The sequence below is a fragment of the Cetorhinus maximus genome, chromosome 18, assembly GCF_964194155.1.
Source record: "Cetorhinus maximus chromosome 18, sCetMax3.hap1.1, whole genome shotgun sequence".
Classification (NCBI taxonomy): Eukaryota; Metazoa; Chordata; class Chondrichthyes; order Lamniformes; family Cetorhinidae; genus Cetorhinus; species Cetorhinus maximus.
In genome coordinates this window covers 53,411,559-53,432,291 of record NC_135896.1, presented here as the reverse complement: position 1 = coordinate 53,432,291, position 20,733 = coordinate 53,411,559, and the positions used below count along the sequence as shown (strand labels likewise).

Below are 20,733 nucleotides of genomic sequence, written 5' to 3'. Positions count from 1 at the left end.
TCTGTCTTTTGTTCTTGTCCTTGATGCCCCTTTCTCTGACTCATTGCATAGGTTCTCATCCCCCTGCCACTTTAGTTTAAACCCTCCCCAACCACTCTAGCAAATGTTCCCCCAGGACATCAGTCCCAGTCCTGCCCAAGTGTAACCCGTCCAGTTTGTACTGGTCCCACCTTCCCCAGAACCGGACCCAATGTCCCAGGAATCTGAAACCCTCCCCCTCACACCGTCTCTTCAGCCACATATTTATCTGATATATCCTGCTATTTCTACTCTGACTAGTACATGGCACAGGTAGTAATCCTGAGATCACTACCTCTGAGGTCCAACATTTCAACTTACTTCCTAACTCCCTATATTCTGATTTTAGGACCTCATCCCTTTTTTTACCTATGTCGTTTGTACCAGTGTGTACCACAACCACTGGCTGTTCACCCTCCCCCTTCAGAATGTCCAGTAGCCACTCTGAGACATCCTTGATCCTAGCACCCGAACTCGAACTTGAACTCGAAATGTTAACCTTGTTTCTCTCTCCACAGATGCTGCCAGACCTGCTGAGTTTTTCCAGCACTTTCTGTTTTTACTTCATAAATGACAGTGATAGGATTTGAGCTCATGTTCTCTGGGTTGTTAGCCCAAGCCTCTAGATTGCCAACTCAGTAACATAACCCCTATAATACAGTATCGAGAATCACCACTTTACTATTTTTCTCGAGATTTTACAACTCCTCTACTGAAGGTAAGGTGGACAAGTAGGCAACTTGCAAAAAAAAATTAGTCCAAGTATAATTTGTGCCAATATCCATCTGCACCTGTACTCGCAATAAAAACCCTGTTATGCCCTGATTTAGCACAGTGAAGAAGTTGAAATCCAGTAATCAGAATGAATAGCACATGGAAAGTCAGGCAAAGTGAATTTGTCTCAAGTCTATTATCTTGACACAGACATGAGGAACTGCTTCTGGAGCTTACCAAGTTCCCTTTCTGTGTCACGATGGTGGGCACGGATGGGGGAGGGTGTATACTGCAAGCACCTTTTCCCATCAGCACAGAACATTGTGAAATTTGCTTGAAAGTTCAATTTCATGGGTTAAATATGCAGTCACCACTGCCTATGCTGCTTATTGGCTGCACACTTGTTTGCTGGAGGAGGGGCGGGGGTCTTCTTAAGAAAGCAGTACATTGTAGCTGCAAACAGCAGGAAGAAACTTTGGCTGTTGAAAATGGATTGGAGTGGTCCAGAGAGGTTATCCAAGTACTTAGATGCCGTGTTCAAGGCTCTGTTCCAGGCAGTAGTCAGGAGGAAGATCATGTCTCTTTCGATAGTAGGTGTGGTTTCAGAGGGTATCGGTGGCAGAAAGCTATTTGCCACCACTGGGAAAAGGGAGGTCCATGCTATGAGATTAATTCCCAGAACTTGGCTCTGATGTGTTACGATACGGCAGGTGGTATTTGCCAGGCTGACCAAATCCACAAGGGAAACTTGGCCATGTTATTACAATGGTTTTGCAATTTGTATTAATTATGACAAGGTGTGTGCATTGATTCAGAAATAATTAGTCCACTAACACCTTTAGAGATTTTAAAAAATAAATTAAAACATTTATTAGCAAAAGAAAAGAATTAAAACACATACATAAGAATACAGTTGCACTGTTACTTAATGTAATAACAAATCCCCAAATTCCTAATTAACCTGACTCCCAACTACACACCCCCTTTAAGGCAGCAGTCCAAAATAGATTTTAAATGTAGAGAGGCAATCCAACAAGGTTGCCACAGCATCTACTCGACAGTGGAAGTGCAAAGGCTTTTTAACACAACTTTGGTTACTGGAACAGCAGACTTCTGCAAAGTGACTAGAGGCTGTTTCCCCTAACCTGTTTCACACAGTGTATCTTTTAGATCTTACACGGCCACCCCTGATACAACCTTTCTTCGTTCTTTAAATGTATTCCTCCCTCTTTAATCTGTAAATCCCATTGATTCCTTATTCCTTTGGAATTTACTTTTCCCATAATATAATAAGCCTTCATGTTGTCCATATGAACTTTTCCTTTTGAGAAAAATAAACTTGCCCTATTTATCTTGACAGTTGTAAAACTTTATCATGTTTCTTTGAAAACCAAACAACTCCCCACTTATCTTAACATGCAAATTTGATTCACACCCTATCTGCTGACTTTACCCTAGCCCACTCATTAGCATTTCAAATATCCTGTTTGCACCCAACGCTTTTGATCATTTCAACCTTGCAGTCTATCTGGCTCTAATTCAATTAAATCAGCCACACAGCCAGAACCATCCATACACACACAAACATAAGCCTACTTTACAATATCCCATAATAATATTATGAAAAATATGGTGGTTTTATGACAGATGCCAGTATAAGTTTAATTACCCAAGCAGAGTTATCAAGGTATGAATCTTACCTCTCACCTCAATTACTCTCTCCCCACATTTGCAACCACACTGCTCACACATTCTGCTCCCTCATTTCCCTTTACTTTCCTACAATCACTGCACCATGCTTCTGCTGCTACTCACATTCCCTGCATTTTCTAATCTCAGCATTATTGCATCCCTCACTTCCCCAAACCATATATATTCACAACAGCCTATAAGGCCATCAGCTTCTTTCTTGCAAGAGAAAACCATGTACAAGATAAGGCAGGAGGTAATGACCAGAGGAGGCTGGTTCCACCTGTGCAACTTTTCCCTACCTAAAGAAGACATAGAGGGGTCAAGTCATGGCCATGGCGATTGGCAATGCTAGAGGAGATATTGCACATGTTTTTTTACACTTTGTTCTTGTTTTCCCTTCTTTCTTCTATCTCACTCTTCACAATATGCATGGCAAATTGCAGCCAAAGCAAACACTAGCTCAGAGATTGGAGCCCTGTGTATTTTAGAGGGTAAGTGAGAGGAGGGTCCACATGATGAATCACTGGGCACAAGTGTACATGAGCTAAGGTTGGAGGTTAAAAAACTATATGTGCCAGTTCAGGGTGCAGAAACTAACTCTTTGGCAGAGAATTTAGATGCAGATGTCAAAGGCCCACACTACAAAGAAAGCTGCTGAGCATACAGTAAGAAATGTGAAATGCATTGGATTTTTCTACCACAATATGAACAATGTCTCAGATCATGGAAAAGTCCAGCTCCAATTTATGCCACAGCTTCACAGAGAGTATGGAGATGATCTGTGAGTGGTCAACTCTATTTACATGATAGTGGCCCCCCCACAGTGACAGCTCTGGTGAAAGCTCTGATAGCTAACATGGGGTGCCATGGAAACTCAGACTGCTGTTTCCTGGCTCTGGGGCCCAATGTTGGCTAGGGCTTCCACACCATCACGTCATTGCTGAATTCTGTTTTGGAGTAGAGCAATAGGAGTGCGGACGTTCTCGGAGAACGACCAGAGGTACCTACTGTTCTCTTCCAGGATGAAAGTATGCCTGCTCCTCTGCTACCTGTTCTAGTGGGCTAGTGCCCTTGTCGGCGCTTCACAACCCAAAGGGCCTGACTCCCCTATGCCACGCTGACATGCTGAAATCTGCAGTTAGTGCCCAGACGAGCTGGAGATCACCTACCAGTGCTGTGTAAAGTGGCCTCATTGGAATTCAGCAGCCTTATATCCCCCAAACCATAGGTACTGGGGGCATACCTTGTTGGAGCTCAGTTAAGTAATTGAGTGCACGATATAAGCATTGGGGGTTGACAAGGTTAATTCTTAATTATCCCTGTTAACTATTATGTACAAATGGAATAGTGTTCTTGTACTATATTATTTCTTCTCTTTATATAATGTAGGTGTTGCTATTTTTAGTCAAAGGAGGACTGAAGGAAGGCAACCAGATGTGATAGCAAAGTTGGGAGTAATTAGTATACAATACTTCTGGTGTACTGGGGATGGGAAGCATGGTTCAGGTGAAGGGCTCTGGAGTTGCTTCCTGAGCTTTGGAAGATAGGGACACAGGTGGTCATTGAGACTTCTGCTCATCCTCCTTATACTGCTCATCCTCCTCCACTTCTTGCCAACCAGGTGATGGTAAGGGTTGGTCTCTCAGTTTAGCAAAGTAATGCAGCTCATGGCCATAATTCTGGATTGGGGTATATCATAAAGCTCCTCCAAAATGGGCTAGCCAGCAGAAGTGTTACTTCAGCCTGCCAACTGTCTCAATTATATTTCTAGTAGTAGTGTGTGCATCTGCAAGTGTGCCTGGGTTCCTGACAGGAGACATGAGCCATGTCTGAAGAGGATATTACTTTCTGCCAAGTAACTCGCCTGTCAACCTGGTTGGAATAAAGGCAGCATAGAGAACTACTGCAGGATGAATGAATCTCGACAGCTGCCAGGAAACAGGGCACACACCAGCCTGATGCAATGCCTTTGGTACCAAATAAACTGGACAATCAAGAAGTGATATTCCTTTTATTCAAAAAAACTGTCAGGATGCTGATGGGCTGCACACATGGTAATATGGGTACAGTTTTTGGCACCTTGGACCCTGGGGTAACTGCAATATGGACAAAACCTGTTGTCCTGCTTCTCCCTGCCCATTAGGACTATGATCTATGCATTCCTCCTCACATAGAAAGACTTGGTGATATCTAGATATATCTGTGTATTGATTTCACTGCTGCCATCTGCAGCAGCTTGGAAGGGTCTTGAGGCACAAAATCTTAGAGCCATCATGACTGTGCCAGCTACAGACAATCCTGTTTTTTGGCCTGGTTAGGGGCTCGAGTTGTGGCTGCAGCAGATGAAATAGATCCCTAATAGCATCTTCAACAAAGTGAAAGTCCCTACACATTGCTCCTTTGTGAAGCTGAGGTATGAGATGTGTTCCCCAAAGACTTGCTGTGGATATGACTTCCTTCGCAATGCCCTCCTCCACCTTATTTTCCCACCTGGTTCTTAACTCTGCTGTGTTTGTCACTCTTCCACCTTTTCCTCCACCCAATGGCAGACCTATCAAATCACCCATCGCTGCAATAAAGGTATTTCAAAAGCTGTCCGGCGCCATCAGAAGAATGTTCACAGAAGTCAGAATTCACTTGTGTTTAGGCAAAAAAATAGCCAAAAGTTGACCAATGATCCAATTGGACGAACCAGCAACAGACCTCTATGGAGTGAATGAGCCTTTAAATAGTGCTCCTGCTCGATCGATGCTGACTGTCAGTACCACAATTTTCTGAATGAGACAATCATGTATATTCCATATGTGGGGAAGACAAATTTCCCAAAAGGAACAACGAGCATATTCTAATATTTCCAGCACACCTAGAGGATGCCAGTGAGCAGTCCAATCCAATATACACACTTGAGGCAAAGAACGGGCATGTGCATGCCACCCACTTATGGATTCTTAGGTGGGTGTAAAATGGACACCATGCAATCGAACTTCTAGGGCATGATGACCAAACAATTATGTGAAATACATAGCAAATGTGTTATGTTAGATATATGCTGAATTTAGAATAATACAAGTTACAATGTGTAACGATGAGATAGTCAAGTAATTACCTGTGCACTATTGACTATATTAGAATTATTTAGTCATTACGCAATTTTTTCTATCATTCCTTTTCTCAGCCCTATACAGCAAAAGGCAGGAGCACTATATGATAATCTTGTATCTCAGTTGAATGAGGTGATGGAAAAGCGAACCAGTGACCAAATTACATTAAATGAAACACATGACAACATAAGCGTTATTCAAAAGAAAATAATTCTCGTCGACAGAAAGATTGTAGATTTGAACAAGGAGCTAAGTGAGGAACAAAGCCATTTTGAAACACAAAAGGCAATCTTGACAGCAAAGGTAATTTCCTCTTGCATTCTCAAGGGAAAAATGAAATTCTGTTTTACATGTAATTTTGTTAATATGAATTAATTTCAAACTACAAATTTAAATTCAGAAATTCATTAACGTTCTTTTTAATCAAAAAATAGTTTCCTTGGTTATTTATTATGTGTCAACCACCTGGAATTTCCTTTGCATTTGTATCCAGAGACAAGCTTCACCTGGGTGCAAATCTAAAATCTTGCATTTCATGCGCAACAACAATACGTCCAAATCTCCTCAATCTTTTACAATTGATCTCTCTGCCCGAATGCATCTCCACACATAGTAAAGACCTGCCTTCAGGTTATAAAGCATTGCACGCAAGTTTTCTACAGTTGCACTTGCTCAAAGGCCTACTTCAACCAGATTTTCAGATGCTGCAGGAAACAGTCATTTTTCTGGTGTCTGAGCAAGTTTTTGAGTTTTTAAATGATCCCCACTGAGACCTGCTCTGTATTTGAGGTTGGGGGCTGGTGGGGTTGCAGTGGCAAAGTTGATGTTGGTGGAGGAGGCATGGAGGTATGGAAGGGGCAAGAAAAGGGGATGGGGATATGAAAAGGCATTGGCAAGACCTTTTAAACTGACCTGTCAAAAGGTTCCCGACTCCACAGCAGGCTTCCCACAAGGTTCACGAACTGACATACCTGGCTTGGTTCCCACTGCCTTCAGAAACCCACCTGCGTACAGAAAAATATCATGGGAAGGGAAATTTCAATTTCTAGCAGGGATTTAAGTTACAAAGCCAGTGTCACTTTAAGTGAACAACAGGTCATAACCTGCCATGATTCCTGACCTGATGAAAGTGTTGGGCATTGGAAATCGGAATGGAAATTTTAAAATGTGGCCCACATGCCTCCCGTTTTGCCCTGCCAAGGGACTACTCAGCATCAGAGGATGAAAATTCAGCCTGTGGTCTCAGTTTGGTACATTCCTTGGCCCCAATTGTTTACACTGATTTGCACCTATTTTACATTGAAGTGTATTTTAATGAGATTTGCAGGAAATTTGAGTGAATTTGGCCAGCAGAGTAGCAATGGGAATGGGCACATTTTGGGGTCTAACTATCAGACTGCTTCACAGAGGAAATTCAGGCTATTTTTTTAGTGCCTGAGCTTCCATAGGAGTGAGATTTTTGTTTGCTTAAGTTTGGCTAATATGTCAATTTAATTTTCAATAGAATGCTTAAACGCAGTTAATATTTTAACATGTTTGTAATTGCCACATAAATGTAAAAATTATTTATTTATTTTAGTTGACAGAAATGCACCTGCTGGTTCAGGATCAGAATGCAGCAAATTTTGAGAAGAAAATCAAAGTTGATGGGTTAAATGCGAAATTGGTGAAGTTGAATGATGATTTGTCAACCCAGAAAGATGTAAGACATAAAACATCATTAATACAAAGGCAAAATATTGTGAATGATGGAAATCTGAAATAAAAACAGAAAATGCTGGGAGCTGTCAAGCAAAAACAAAAAACAGGAGGCAGAGGTTATGATCTGAAATTGTTGAACACAGTGTTGAGTCTGAAAGGTTGTGAAGTGCCTAAGTGAGAGATGTGGTACAGCTCGTCAAGCATATGTTGAATTTCATTGGAATTGTGTAGGAGGCTGAGTTCAGAATGGGAATGGACAGGAGAATTATAATGGCAGGTAACTGGAAGCTCAGGTTCATGCTTGTGAACTGAACCAAGGTGTTGCTGACCTCCACTGAGTCTCCCTGGCCTATCTATTTCTCTCTCTGCAGCAGAAATTTTAGCTTAGCGAGCGGGCGCGTGCCCAACCCGCTCGAGTGTTAAATAAAGCGTGTTGACGTCGGCTGAGATTGCCGACATCAACACACACTCTCACAATATTTCGCTAGGCAGGCGTGCGATGGAGACGGAAGTGCACCCACCATTAATTAAGTGGCCAGTTAAGGCCCTTGAGACACCAGTTGTCTCCGACTTTACGTAGCCCGTGCGATTTTTAGGCCGTCGCACGGGCATACGGGCAGGCCACAAATTGCAAAACTTCATCCACGTGTGGGATAAGAGGGGTCAGTGGCCTTGTCAAAGCAATTAGTGCGGAGTTTAGGATATCACTTGCTGCTGGTTGCTCCTGTGAACAGGACAGCTTCGTTTCACTTCAGAGCTGCATTCAGAGAATTTAGAGACTTCAGTTCAGGACTCTGTTGTTTTCCGGGCCACTGGAGGATTCACACTGCATGGGGCCTTCCAGGTATCAGACAGCCTTCCCTAACCCTGGTAATGGGGAATGTGGTCTCCACTGGAGGCACCTCCTCTGAGGGGGAAGAGAGGGCCAGAAGGGGGAGGAGGCCAAGTGTCCCTATTCAGCTTCCAGGGGAGCGACCTGTGGGAGGAGAGGTGCAGGCACAAGGGGCGCACGGCCAACAAGAAGTCCAAGGCGGAAGGGGTCACAGAAAACGGCACTATCCTGCTGCCAGGGTTTACGGGCAGCGATGCAGCTTTCTCAATATGTCTGAGGTGCAATGCCGAAGGAGGCTCCGTCACTCAAGGGAGAGTGTGACCTCCATCGGTCAGAGGATCGGCCCTGAGATCAGCTTCGACTGTGTGGGTGAACACCCCAAGCCAGTGGTGCTGAAGGTCACAGTGGCCCTCAACTTCTATGCCTCCGGCTCTTTCCAGGGGTCAGTGAGGGATCTTTGTGGAGTGTCCCAATCAGCTGTCCACAGTAATTCAACTGATGACAGACGTTCTGTTCAGGCGTGCATTGACTTTCATTCATTACCGCATGGATGAGGCCAGCCAGGCTGAGCAAGCCAGAGACTTTGCAGTGATTGCTGTCCAGGGTACAATCGACTGCACACATGTGGCCATCAAAGGAGCCAGTGGGTGAGCCGGGTGCCTTCGTCAACAGGAAGGGATTCCACTCCATGAACGTGCAGCTAGTGTGTGATCACAAGATGCAGATTCTGCAAGTTTGTGCGAGGTACCCTGGAAACTCCCATGACGCTTACATCCTGAGGCACTCCCTGGTGTTGAGGCTCTTCAGTGCTCCAACCCGACTGGATAGATGGCTGCTGGGTGACAAAGGCTATCCCCTCAAAAGGTGGCTCATGACGCCTCTCCGCCACTCAAGAACAGAGGCAGAGCAGCGGTACAATAGGAGCCACGCCTCCACAAGGGTGGTGGTAGAAAAAACCATAGGTCTTCTCAAGATGCGCTTCCAATGCCAGGACCGTTCAGGGGGCACACTGCAATACCCCGCAGATCATGTGTCACTAATAGTGGTTGCATGCTGCATTCTCCACAATCTGGCACTGGCAACGGGGGACACAGTGGAGGAAGAAGATCTTGACGCAGCTACACAGACAACAGATGTTAGCCCAGTAATGAGTCTGAGGACGAGCACTGTGAGGAGAACTCTGAGGGCATAGACGCTGATCTGGGTAACCTCCAGGCAGCAGGGACACCCGGGAAGCTTTAATGCAATGCTCCTTCAGTTAGACTACCAAATAAGAACCACCACCACATGCCAGGGCTGCAAGTTTCATACTCAATCCCTGACAGAACCAGTTCCTTGTCAACAACATACACTATGTGCCATTGCAATAAAGTTTCACGAGACACACGTCCATCATAACATCATGGCCTATCCTTCACCTACAGAACAAATAAAGCATACAGAGGCCAGTTGCACAAAATAACATCTCATTTACTTGTGAATGTGAAACATTGCAGAAATTAACATTAACCGGTGTTTTCCATCACACTATTAAAAAAAGAAAAGAAAAATGGGGGAACCAAATATCACCCGTGATAAGCCCATGTTGCACTTAAGGCTTTTCAAGTTTTCACTTGTGGTTGCTACGTCTAGGTGCTCCCCCCTCGCTGGTACCGGCCAGGGCCTGCTCACTCTGTGTCTTGTTGGCCTTGATGACCTTGGCAGGTGTCCTCTGGCCCATGGAGCCTGTGCTGGCCCCATCTGGGAGGGAACGGCCAGTGCCACGACCAGCATCTCCCCAGTCGCCGCAGCCTCATCAGATGCCACGGTCACTGGCAGAGGGGCGGAGGAGCTACTGCCATCATCTGGAGCGCCCTGAAAGGATCCCGCAGAGACAACAGGCAGCTTGTGCACCAATGTCAGGTCACTTTGGACCTTCCTGCTCACCATTGATGGACGGGCACCTAGCTGGGGTACTGGGTGCCCAATCCATCTCCAACACTGACACTGACCAGCTGAGGTCATTGCCGATGAAAGGGCTTGGAGGTCTGAGCACATCCCCAGGAACCCCTGATTGAGTCCCTGGAAAGGCCTCTACACTCGACACTCTCTCCATGGAGGAGACATTGAGCTCGGCCATGAGGGTTAACACAGTGCACACATTCCGCATGGACTCCTCCACAACGGACACCATGGCACGCAGTCCCTCATGTATCTACGCCAGATCCTCCTGCACACCCTGCTGGATATCCAGCATCTGCTGCCTCATGGACGACTCCAGAGGCCCATCATTAGCCATTGACTGAGCATTGTCCTGGTCCCCAGCAGTCCTCCGACTGCCGGTGCCCTGGGCACTCTCTGCCTCCACCTGCACCTCCAGCGAATGTGACGTGCCCTCATCAATGTGCACCAGTAGACTACACAGCGATGTTATACCCACCAAGATGCTGGTACCTGCGCTGGTGCCTGCTTGACAGAGACAGTGTGACGCAGGTGCATGGTGGTCCTCAGGGGTGGGCCTTCCAGCTCCTCATAACGAACAGCTAGTGGTGAGCCTAAAAGGGAGAAGAAGAACATGTCATTAGTTTAAGTCATGGAACTGTCACTGTGTATGCCTGGTACCCTGATAAGACAGAGATATGCATCATGGTGCCCTCGTTTATCGATTATCAATGGAGATTCCAGGTTCGAGGCTCACATCAATATAGAGACCACACTGGAATGGTTGCAAAAACTGACATGCTCACCTCAGTGCACTGCACTCTTACCTTCCTCTGGCACTCCAACCTCACTATGGCTACTTGACCGAAGTGCATGGCACCTCTCCAGCTCCAGGACCACCTGCTCGTATCGCGTGAGGATGAGGAGGTGTGGGGATCCCCCGCCAGTCCATGACCTGTCAGCATTGTTATGGGATGTTTTCTCCTCAAAGGGCAGAGGAGCATCGATTAAGCCACTCTCTACCTGCAGCGCCATTGCAGCCTGGCCAATCCCACCTCAGGAACACCTCGCAGGGCTAAGCTGATTCATGACCCTGGAGCTGCAAGGCACTCAGTCTAAGCAGCCAGGGCTCACCCCCTTGGCCAGCTGCTGCCTCATTGACATTTGCCACTCACACTCTAACACCTCTGAGCTCCACGGGGGGAATGGGCATTTCTTAACTGTTCTGCAAAGTGGCCCATGCCAACACGGTACTCACCCTTCCCGATCACAGGAGATCATGGAAGCACTTCCGGCACTGCACCCATGCGCGCCTCACCACGTCGTGGCTGCTGACCCTGGATGCCACCTCCTCCCAGGCCTTTTTGGTGAGGTGGGAGGACCGCCTCCCCCTGTCCTTGGGGACAAATGTTTCTCTCCTCGCTGCCACCTCCTCCAGGAGGGCTGCAAGGCACTCATACTAGAAACCTAGGGCCGACTGCCTCGCCAGCCTGCCCTCCCACTTGCCATGTCCACCCGCTACAGTTTCCATTCACAACACTTCCGCATCCTTCAGTGGCAGTCTTCCAGGGGCTGCCGAGGCCGCATTTGAATTGGCCACCGGGTCGCCTTTCGACCTGGCAGACACCATGCCCCCGCCACCACCCACCCTTCATGTTCATTCCCAGGCCGCGTATCACACTGGGCAGGCCTTAATTGGCCCACCTGCGTAAAATCACAGAGCGCTGCCGATCGCGGGCGGCAGTGATCCCACACACCAAGGGCAAAATTTTGCCCCTAATGGTTTCAGACAGATTATCCAATATCAACAAGTCAGTCTGAGAAACATTTGTAACAGCAGCATTTTAAAAATGTCTCTTGAGACATTTCAAACAAATATACAAGATACACAAAGTGCTTATATTTGAATTGAGCAGCTTAACATCTCCTAGGAGCATCTGGCTAGACAAATGTAGTCAAAACAGGCAAAATCTGATTAACCCTTTGTACAGCTATGTGCTTTAGAGTTCCCCTTTTAAGGATATATGTATCTACCATGAAATCTCTTTGTTCCTGTACTCCATTGAAAATATTACCAGTTGAGACCTAGTTCTTCAAATTTGTGTTCTTTCTTCCCAAAATATACTGCTTCATGTTTATCTTCATTGAATAATACTTGCCTCATAAATATACAATTGAAATTGCTTCAGTCATCATCAGGCTGGCAGAGTAAGGTTTACAGATGATGGATTCACAATTCAGGAGTATACACAGTCTTGCTTTCTTTATACCTCAATTCCTCAAGCTATATGTTGTGATATTGTCACATGGCGATTTTGTCAGCTTTTTATCAGCTACACAATGGCCTAAAGCATATAAAGTTGGTACATATTTTTAAATGTTTATTTTAACAATGTATTGTAAAACAACAACCCTTACAATGTTTAATTAATATGTGTTGGGTAAATGATGAGTATGGGCTGAATGGCCTATTTCTGTGTTTTAACTTTTATGTGTATATATACTTCATGCAAAGTATATAAAAAGAGATCAGGTTAATTTTTAATCCTTTTTATATCTAAGCTATTAATTGGGTTCTTAAAGCAATGGATTCTCATTCAATAATTTTGCAACTTTCCCAGAGAAAGGTAAGTCAAATAATTAATCCTGTTATAAAAATTCAATACTGGAGTGTTTATGTAGATTTGTATTAAATTTTCAATCTCCTTTACAATGGAATATCACCACACAGATAAAATCACAGGAAAAGGTCATTCCAATATTTATTTATGATTTTAAAAACATAATATGTTCGGTTAATACTAAAGAGTGCAAATATTGAATTCAAATGAAATAGTCAGAATCTGAAATGTATGCTTATTCATTTGAATCTTTCTCTTGAATGTGAAAATACAAGTGACGGTTTTAATACTGGGATGAAACCAGCCATAGAAGATGGAAATCCTGCACAGTGGTAAGAGTCAGAGACCTGGAAGATTTTATCTGCTGGCCCTCACTTGAATCCCACTGGTCAGCTGTTTGGCCATTTTCAACAGCAGCTGGCTGATAGTGAATTGAGAAGGCCAGTGACATTGTTAGAAGGCTGCCTCCAGCAGGGGTTGTTCCAAGGGTCCTGCAACTAGTGGGGAGAGCTCAGGGCAGGTGATTTTTTTTCTTAACAAAGTGCCTTAGCAGACTTCTCTGGCTTTCCAACAGGTTTACTTAGCGGAATAGCTGGGGTGGACATCCCACTCAGGAGTCAGTTAAAATTCCAGTGGGGCCCTGATTTGCATTTATTAGCGAGCCTTCAAAGGGTCCAGTGGAAAACTGATTCACTGCTAGCAGTGCTATAATCATAAATGAAGGATTTATCTTTCATAAAGGAAAATGGAGCCTTTCCTTTGCTCTCCCACTCTGTTCCTGTAGACCGAGGAATCTAGATTGTATTTTATTGAATAAAGCTCACAGTAAATCCTTTGCAAAGGAAATTACCAGTTCTCATTCCAACATTGTCATTTATGTTTCTACAATTTTTTTCGGTAAGATTTTCCAGAAGATAGCCTATCACAAATTTTCAAACTGAATTTCGGCTATGTTATAAGCTATTTGTTCTTGAAGTCTGGCCACAATAACCTCCATTTTTAGGAATCTGCAACTTTGCACACAATGTTGGAACAATAAGATTGAGAAAACCAATCAAAATTGACCTGTTTTGTTTATGCTGAGTATAAACTTACAAAAAGCTGAAGATGCTGGAACAGGTCAGGCAGACTCTGTGGAGAGAGGATCAAAGTCCTGGATTTTCGTGGAGGAGTTGGGAAGGTCATGTCAGGAAATTTCCCAACTTGGCAGACCTGCTTCATTTAAAGGCCTGCCATATTTTCGTTTCAGGGAGGTGGGGTTGGAATGGAATCGGGCTCACCACCTCTAGAGACAGACTCAAGGCGGCAATGAAGGCGGGCAGATGGCAAGATGAGAGGGCTAGAATTCCTGCCTCCATTTACTGGGATATCGGCCCAGTGTGGTGATGAATGTCAAGCCCTCGAGCCCTCATCCCTGACTCCCCAACTTACCCCACAGGTTTCAATGCTCCCATTTCCACCATGTATCCTCTATAGCTACAACCCTGTATCCACTATGGGCAGAATTCAGGACCCATGTCTTTGAAATGAACATCAATAAAAATAAACTTCTAACAGTCTAATAGAGCTTTCACTCAAGCTCACCTCATACTGAAAAAAACACTTATTCAAAGAAGCCATTAAAAATAAATAAATCCCCACAAGTGATCAATCTGATGTAAAAACAAGCATCTATTCTGTAACCACATCAAAGACAGATAATCTTTTAATAACCTCTTAAAACTTTCAATCAAACTGTCTGCACAGCACCCTGCTGAGGTAAGAGGTTCTGTAGCTTTTGAAACTCAGCCAAATATTCATAATTTGTCAAAACAAACCATTACAACTGCAAACAATGGAATCTGTTGAAATTGCAAAAATAAATGGCCCTGTTTTTTCTAAGCTATACCAGGTGGCCTGTTAATCAATGCAACCCAGGAAGAGGTGTATTTTTTTCTCTAAGAAAAGACTACAGCTTAGTTTTCTTTTCAAATTTAAAGGGCTCTGCATATCTAAATCACTTGCAGTTATGACTGTAAAGTTCCCAAGCAGTGTTTTCTTTAGTTTTGAATGCATAATAGTACTTTTCCCAATGGGAAATGCATCTCAGCACTTACACAATGCTGATCAATGTAATGCAGGACAGAGATCTAATCAATCACAGCAATAAAAACAAATCTAATTTGCAATACAACATATAACTATCGAAATTGAAAGAACAATTTTTTTTGTTGTGTTTAAAAGCCTTGCAATGAAAGATTTCCAGAAGATTGGAGTCTTTTTGTTTTTGTTTGGTTCCCCCAATTCATGATTCCACTGAATTGCCATGAACACATTTACTTACAGAAGGGACCCAATTCTATATATGAGATACTCTTCCTTGAGCTTACATTGAGTTTTATTGGAATGCTGCAGATGGCCAAGGACAGAGATCAGCATAAGAACAAGATGGAGAATTAAAAGGACAAGCAACCAGACACTTGGGGTCATGCTTGCGGATTGAATGGAGGAGTTCCGCAAAGCGGTCATCCAATCTGCGTTTGGTCTCCCTAGTAAAGAGCAGACTGCATTGTGAGCAGCAATACATACACTAAATTGATAGAAGTACATATAAATCATTGTTTCAAGGCCAGCACTTGTTGCCCATCCCTAAAGCCCTTGGGAAGGTGGTGGTGGTGATCCACTTTGTTGTAGATACACCCAGAGTGCTGTTAAAAAAGGAGTTCCAGGATTTTGACCCAGCAACAGTGAAGGAATGGTGATATAGTTCTATGTCAGGGTGGTGCATGGCTTGAAGGAGAACTTGCAGCTATTGGTGTTCCCATGCGTCTGCTGCCCATGTCCTCCTAGGTGGTAGAGGTCACGGGTTTGGAATGTGCTGTCGAAGGGGGCTTGGTGAGTTGCTGCAATGCATTTTGTATATGGTACATATTGTTGCTACTGTGTGTTCGTGGTGGAGGGATGAATGCTTAAGGTGGTGGGTCAGATGCTGACCAAGTGGGCTGCTTTGTCTTGGATGATGTTAAGCTTCTTGACTGTCGTTGGAGCCACACACATCCAGGCAAGTGGAGAGTATCCCATAACACTCCTAACTTATGTCCTGTAGATGGTGGACAAGCTTTGGGGAGTCAGGTGTATTACTTACTGCAGAATTTTCAGCCCTAACCTGCTCCTGTAGCCACAGTATTTTATGTTGCTGGTCCAGTTCAGTTTCTCATCAATGGTAAGGGATTCAGTGATGGTAATGCCTTTGAATACCATCGGGAGATGGTTGAATTCTCTCTTGTTGGAGATGGTCATTGCCTGGCACTTGAGTGGCGTGAATGTTGCTTTCTACTTATCAGCCCAAGCCTGAATGTTGTTTGGGTCTTCCTGCATGTGACCATGAACTGCCTCAGTATCTGAGGAGTTATGAATGGCACTGAACATTGTACAATCATCAGCAAAGATCACAATTCCTGACCTTATGATGGAATGAAGGTCATTGATAAAGCAGCTGAAGATGATTGGGCCTAGTACACTACACTGAGCAACTCCTGCAACCTGGGGCTGAGATGATTGACTTCCAACAACATCTTCCTTTATGCTAGGTATGACAGTAACCAGTGGAGACTTGCCCCCTGATTCCCACTGACTTCAATTTTACTAGGTTTCCTTAATGCCAGTATCGGTCAAATGCTGCCTTAAGTCACTCACACCTCACCTCTTGAATTCTGCTCTTTTGTCCATGTTTGGACCAAGGTTGTAATGAGGTCAGGAGCCGAGCAGTCCTGATGGACCCAACTGAGCATAGATGAGCAGGTTATTGTTGCGTAGGTGACTGATGACCAAGAGTAGACTGATGGGGTAGTGATTGGCCGGATTGACTTGTCCTGCTCTTTGTGGACAGCTCATATGTGGACAATTTTCCACATTGTTGGCTTGAACCACTACAGTCCATGTGGTGTAGGTGCACCCACAGTGCTGTTAGGAAGGGAGTTCCAGGATTTTGACCCAGCGACAGTGAAGGGATGGTGATATATTTTCAAGTCAGGATGGTAATGCTGGAGGTGTAGAAATATCGGAGGTTGATTCATTGAATACAGAGGCTGGTGGAATGCAAGGTGAAGACAAAGGAACGCCACCACGGTTCTGGAAGAGGAGAGGTGGTGTGAACAGAAGTGTGCAAATTGGGATGGACATGGTTGAGGATCCTGTCATCCGCGGTGGGGGCAAATGCTCAGTTAAAAAAGAGGAAAGACATATCAGAGGTGCTGGTATGGAATGTTGCGAAATAGATGCGATGTAGACGGAGAAACTGGGAGAATTGAATGGAGTCCTTACAGGAAGCTTGGTGGCAGGAAGTGCAATCGAGGCAGCTGTGGGAGTCAGTGGGCTTATCCCAAATATTTCTTGATAGCCTATCCCCAGAAATGAAGATTCATCTTATTAATTAACCCTGAGTAGCCACTACTGTCTATATCCTAAAAAATTATAATTGAACCAAAGAAATTACAATTTGTTACAAATGTCATTTATTGCTTATTTAGTGACAGAACAGGTTTCACGCATGTGCATTCTATTTCCATAAGAATAAAGCTTTACGTAATTTAGTACTAAAAATACAATATATATATATGTGGTGTCTTTAATATTGTAAAATATCCTAAGATGATAAGTGGGGGTGAATCTGCAAAGAAGCAAGCTACTAAAAGTGAAATTGGAGAGGTGGGTGTGCAGAAGCTTTTAAAAGTGACAAGACTACTTGGTTCGAACGTGAACAAAAGAGCTGAACACCAAAGGTGAGATGACAGTGACTGCCCTTGACATCAAGGCAGCATTTGATCGAGTGTGGCATCAAGCAGCCATAGCAAAACTGGAGTCAGTAGGAATCGGAGGTGGGGGAGGAATCTCTCCGTTGGTTGGAGTCATACCTAGCACAAAGGAAGATGGTTGTGATTCTTGGAGGTCATCTCAGTTCCAGGACATCACTGCAGGAGTTTCTTCAGGGTAGTGTCCGAGACCCAACCGTCTTCAGCTGCTTCATCAATGACCTCCTTTCCATCATAAGGTCAGAAGTGGGGATGTTCGCTGATGATTGCACAATGTTCAGCACCATTCGTGACTCCTCAGACACTGAAGCAATCCATGTCCAAATGCAGCAAGACCTGGACAATATCCAGGCTTGGGCTTTCAAGTGGCAAGTAGCATTCGCGCCACACAGGTGCCAGGTAATGACCATCTCCAACAAGAGAGAATCTAGTTATCGACCCTTGACATTCAATGGCATTACCATTGCTGAATCTCCCACCATCAACATCCTGGGGGTTACCATTGACCAGAAACTGAACTGGACTAGCCATATAAATACTGTGGCTACAAGAGCAGGTCAGAATCCTGTGATGAATAACTCACCTGACTCCCCAAAGCCAGTCCACCATCTACAAAGCATAAGTCAGGAGTGTGATGGAATAACCTCCACTTGCCTGAATGAGTGCAGCTCCAACAACATTCAAGAAGCTTGATACTATTCAGGACAAAGCAGCCCATTTAATTGGCACCCCATCCATAAATATTAACTCCGTCGACCACTGACGCACAGTGGCAGCAGTATGCACCATCTACAAGATGCACTGCAGGAACTCACCAAGGCTCCTTAGGCAGCACCTGCCAAATCTACGACCGCTACCATCTAGAAAGACAAAGGGAGCAGACACATGGGAACACCACCACCTGGAAGTTCCCCTCAAAGCCAGTCACCATCCTGACTTGGAAATACATCACCGTTCCTTCACTGTCGCTGGGTCAAAATCCTGGAACTCCCTCTTTAACAGCACTGTGTGTGTACCTACATCACAGGAACTGCAGCAGTTCAAGAAGGCAGCTCACCAGCACCTTCTCAATGGAAATTAGGGATGGGCAATAAATGCTGGCACTGCCAGTGACACCCACATCCCATGAATGAATTAAAAAAAAGAGATAAGGCAAGGTCAATAGCTTTGAAAGAGCATTGAGCAAGGTGAAGGTGGCTGAAGGCTCTGGCACCCAGTGACCAAGTGGAAGTAGGGGAAAATCCAGTGTAGTCTAGATGGAGAGCAGTGAAGAACAAGCTGGGAAGTAGGGCCGAAGGCTGGAATAAGGCAGCTTTTGCAAATCGGTTCATATTTATTTCCAGTTTACTTTTTAAAGCAAAATGAGAATCTGATATTTTCATATTTCTACTTCAATTTGTATTTGATAGGACAATGAGTTTTGATTTTAATCAATGTCGTTAACTGTATGGTCTCCCAACTTTTGCAGATAAATGAACTGTTACAAATCCAAAACACAAACCTGAAAAAGGAAGAAGACAATCTTCAAAAAACGTACAATGAAGAATCGAAAATAGCTGAAGAACTAATTGTTCGGAAGTAAAAAAAATCTCATTACATAAAGTGTTCTTGGACAGCTCATTATAAAATGATACAGATGCTTGCATGCAATTTTCAATGCTGAAAGTAATTTTTTCATTGATGCTGGGGAAGGACTGAAATGGAAGGAGAGGGGACAAATTAGAAGGGGTGAGGAAGGGATGATGAGGGATGGGAGAGGACAAGAGACAGTGGGAGAGGTGAGAGTAGGGGAGGAAGAGAGGAAATGAAGGGCAGGCGTGATCACGCAGCAGCTCAAAAGTTCTTGCGCAGGCTGCGTACAAGTTGTTCCCTTTAAGTTACCACATGTGCCCAGCCCCACAAAATAACTTAAAGCAGCCGTGAACTTAAACAAATTGTCCGAGCACTCTAAAACAAAAATTAGATGGTACGTTGGTGGGGAGTGGAATTGAAGCCTAAGGATGAGAAGGCAAGAGGTGGTTAGATGAGAGGAGATGGGGGGAAGGAGGAAAGATGATGGTCACGTTTACTTCAGTTACATGGTGGGGGAAAAGTTTAAAAGTTGTAATTGTCACCCTAGGATTTCTACCCAATTTGCATCTGAAGTTACAAGTAGGAAATTGCTGGAACTTCCATGGATGCTCAGGGGCAGTGTTTTTTTTTTGTTGTAAGAGCTAACTTGAGAACTGCTTTTTACTTGAATCTAAGTCTGCCTATGGTTTGTTTAGCACCAACCTAGTGCATACATGAGATAATGAGAAACTGCTTTTCTGCACACAATAGAGAGCATCAATTAATTATTTCAGGATTTATTCTTTCTCCATTGTTATAATAAGTCACAGCATTCTCTGCATAAGACAGAGCTTGTAATTAATTGTGGCTAATGTATTAGTTTTTTTACATTTAAATCCTTATGTGGTGGATGCAGGTTATTTGTTGAAATCTTGTAAATATTTTTAACTTTATTGTTGTCTAAGCAATTTTTGAAGCATGTTACTTGTGAATTTTATTTTCAATAGGCAGAGCATTATGGGTGAATTAATTACCCTCATTAAAAATTTAAGAATGAAGGCTGAAGAATTACGCAAGAGCATCTTACAGGTTGGATCTTTTAATGTATTAGAATAATTGCACTGTAATCTAGTCCAGAATGCTTGGGACCAAGTCATTTCTGTATTTTGGAATTTTCTGGATTATAGAATGATGTTAAAATGCCTAACTACAAGTGTGTGAACTGGAAAGAGTCATAGATGTAAATATTTACCTGAAACGTAAAATAGTGACAGAATGTTAAAAAGCAGCAATAAAAATTTTTTTACTTATACAAACACTATCCCTTCCATGTTTCCACTCCCAAAGTACTGTACTAAAATAATGCTTGGGTGTGTTCAAAATATTTTCAGACAACTGGGGCATAATATTACGTGGGTGGTGGGGTGGGGAAGAGGGGCGGCGGGTGGGGGGAGGGGGACTGATGGCTACCTCCCACCCCAGCACTTGAAAGCAAAGTTGGCGTAGAGCCAACCCACTCCACACCGGCCAGCTCCGCAGCCATTAAGTGCTGCGGGCAGGCTAAACAGGGGCAGTGTGGGACTTCCACCCCTCACTGGGAAGTCCCATCCTCGGGACCTGCTGGCCAATCCAATTGTGCATTAGTGGGTGCTGCCAAGACCGCAATGAGGAAGCAGAAGAAGGCCCAATGGATCCCCAGAAACAGGCAAGTCCGGTGTCTTGAGCAGGGAGAGTTTGGGCGGGCTAGGGGTGGAAGGTGGGTAGGGTGGGGGGTGGTGGTGGTGGATGTGCAC

At 44.3% G+C, this 20,733-nt stretch overlaps 1 protein-coding gene across 1 annotated transcript in view; it reads left to right on the top strand.

The window, feature by feature from the left end:
- ccdc175 (coiled-coil domain containing 175) overlaps positions 1-20,733 on the top strand; it is a 122,696-nt gene that overhangs the window by 26,865 nt on the left and 75,098 nt on the right. The window contains exons 5-8 of the mRNA XM_078562730.1: positions 5,600-5,828; positions 7,105-7,227; positions 18,858-18,967; positions 19,948-20,029. Coding sequence (XP_078418856.1) covers positions 5,600-5,828; positions 7,105-7,227; positions 18,858-18,967; positions 19,948-20,029 — 544 coding nt within the window. The remainder of the gene's footprint in view (positions 1-5,599; positions 5,829-7,104; positions 7,228-18,857; positions 18,968-19,947; positions 20,030-20,733) is intronic.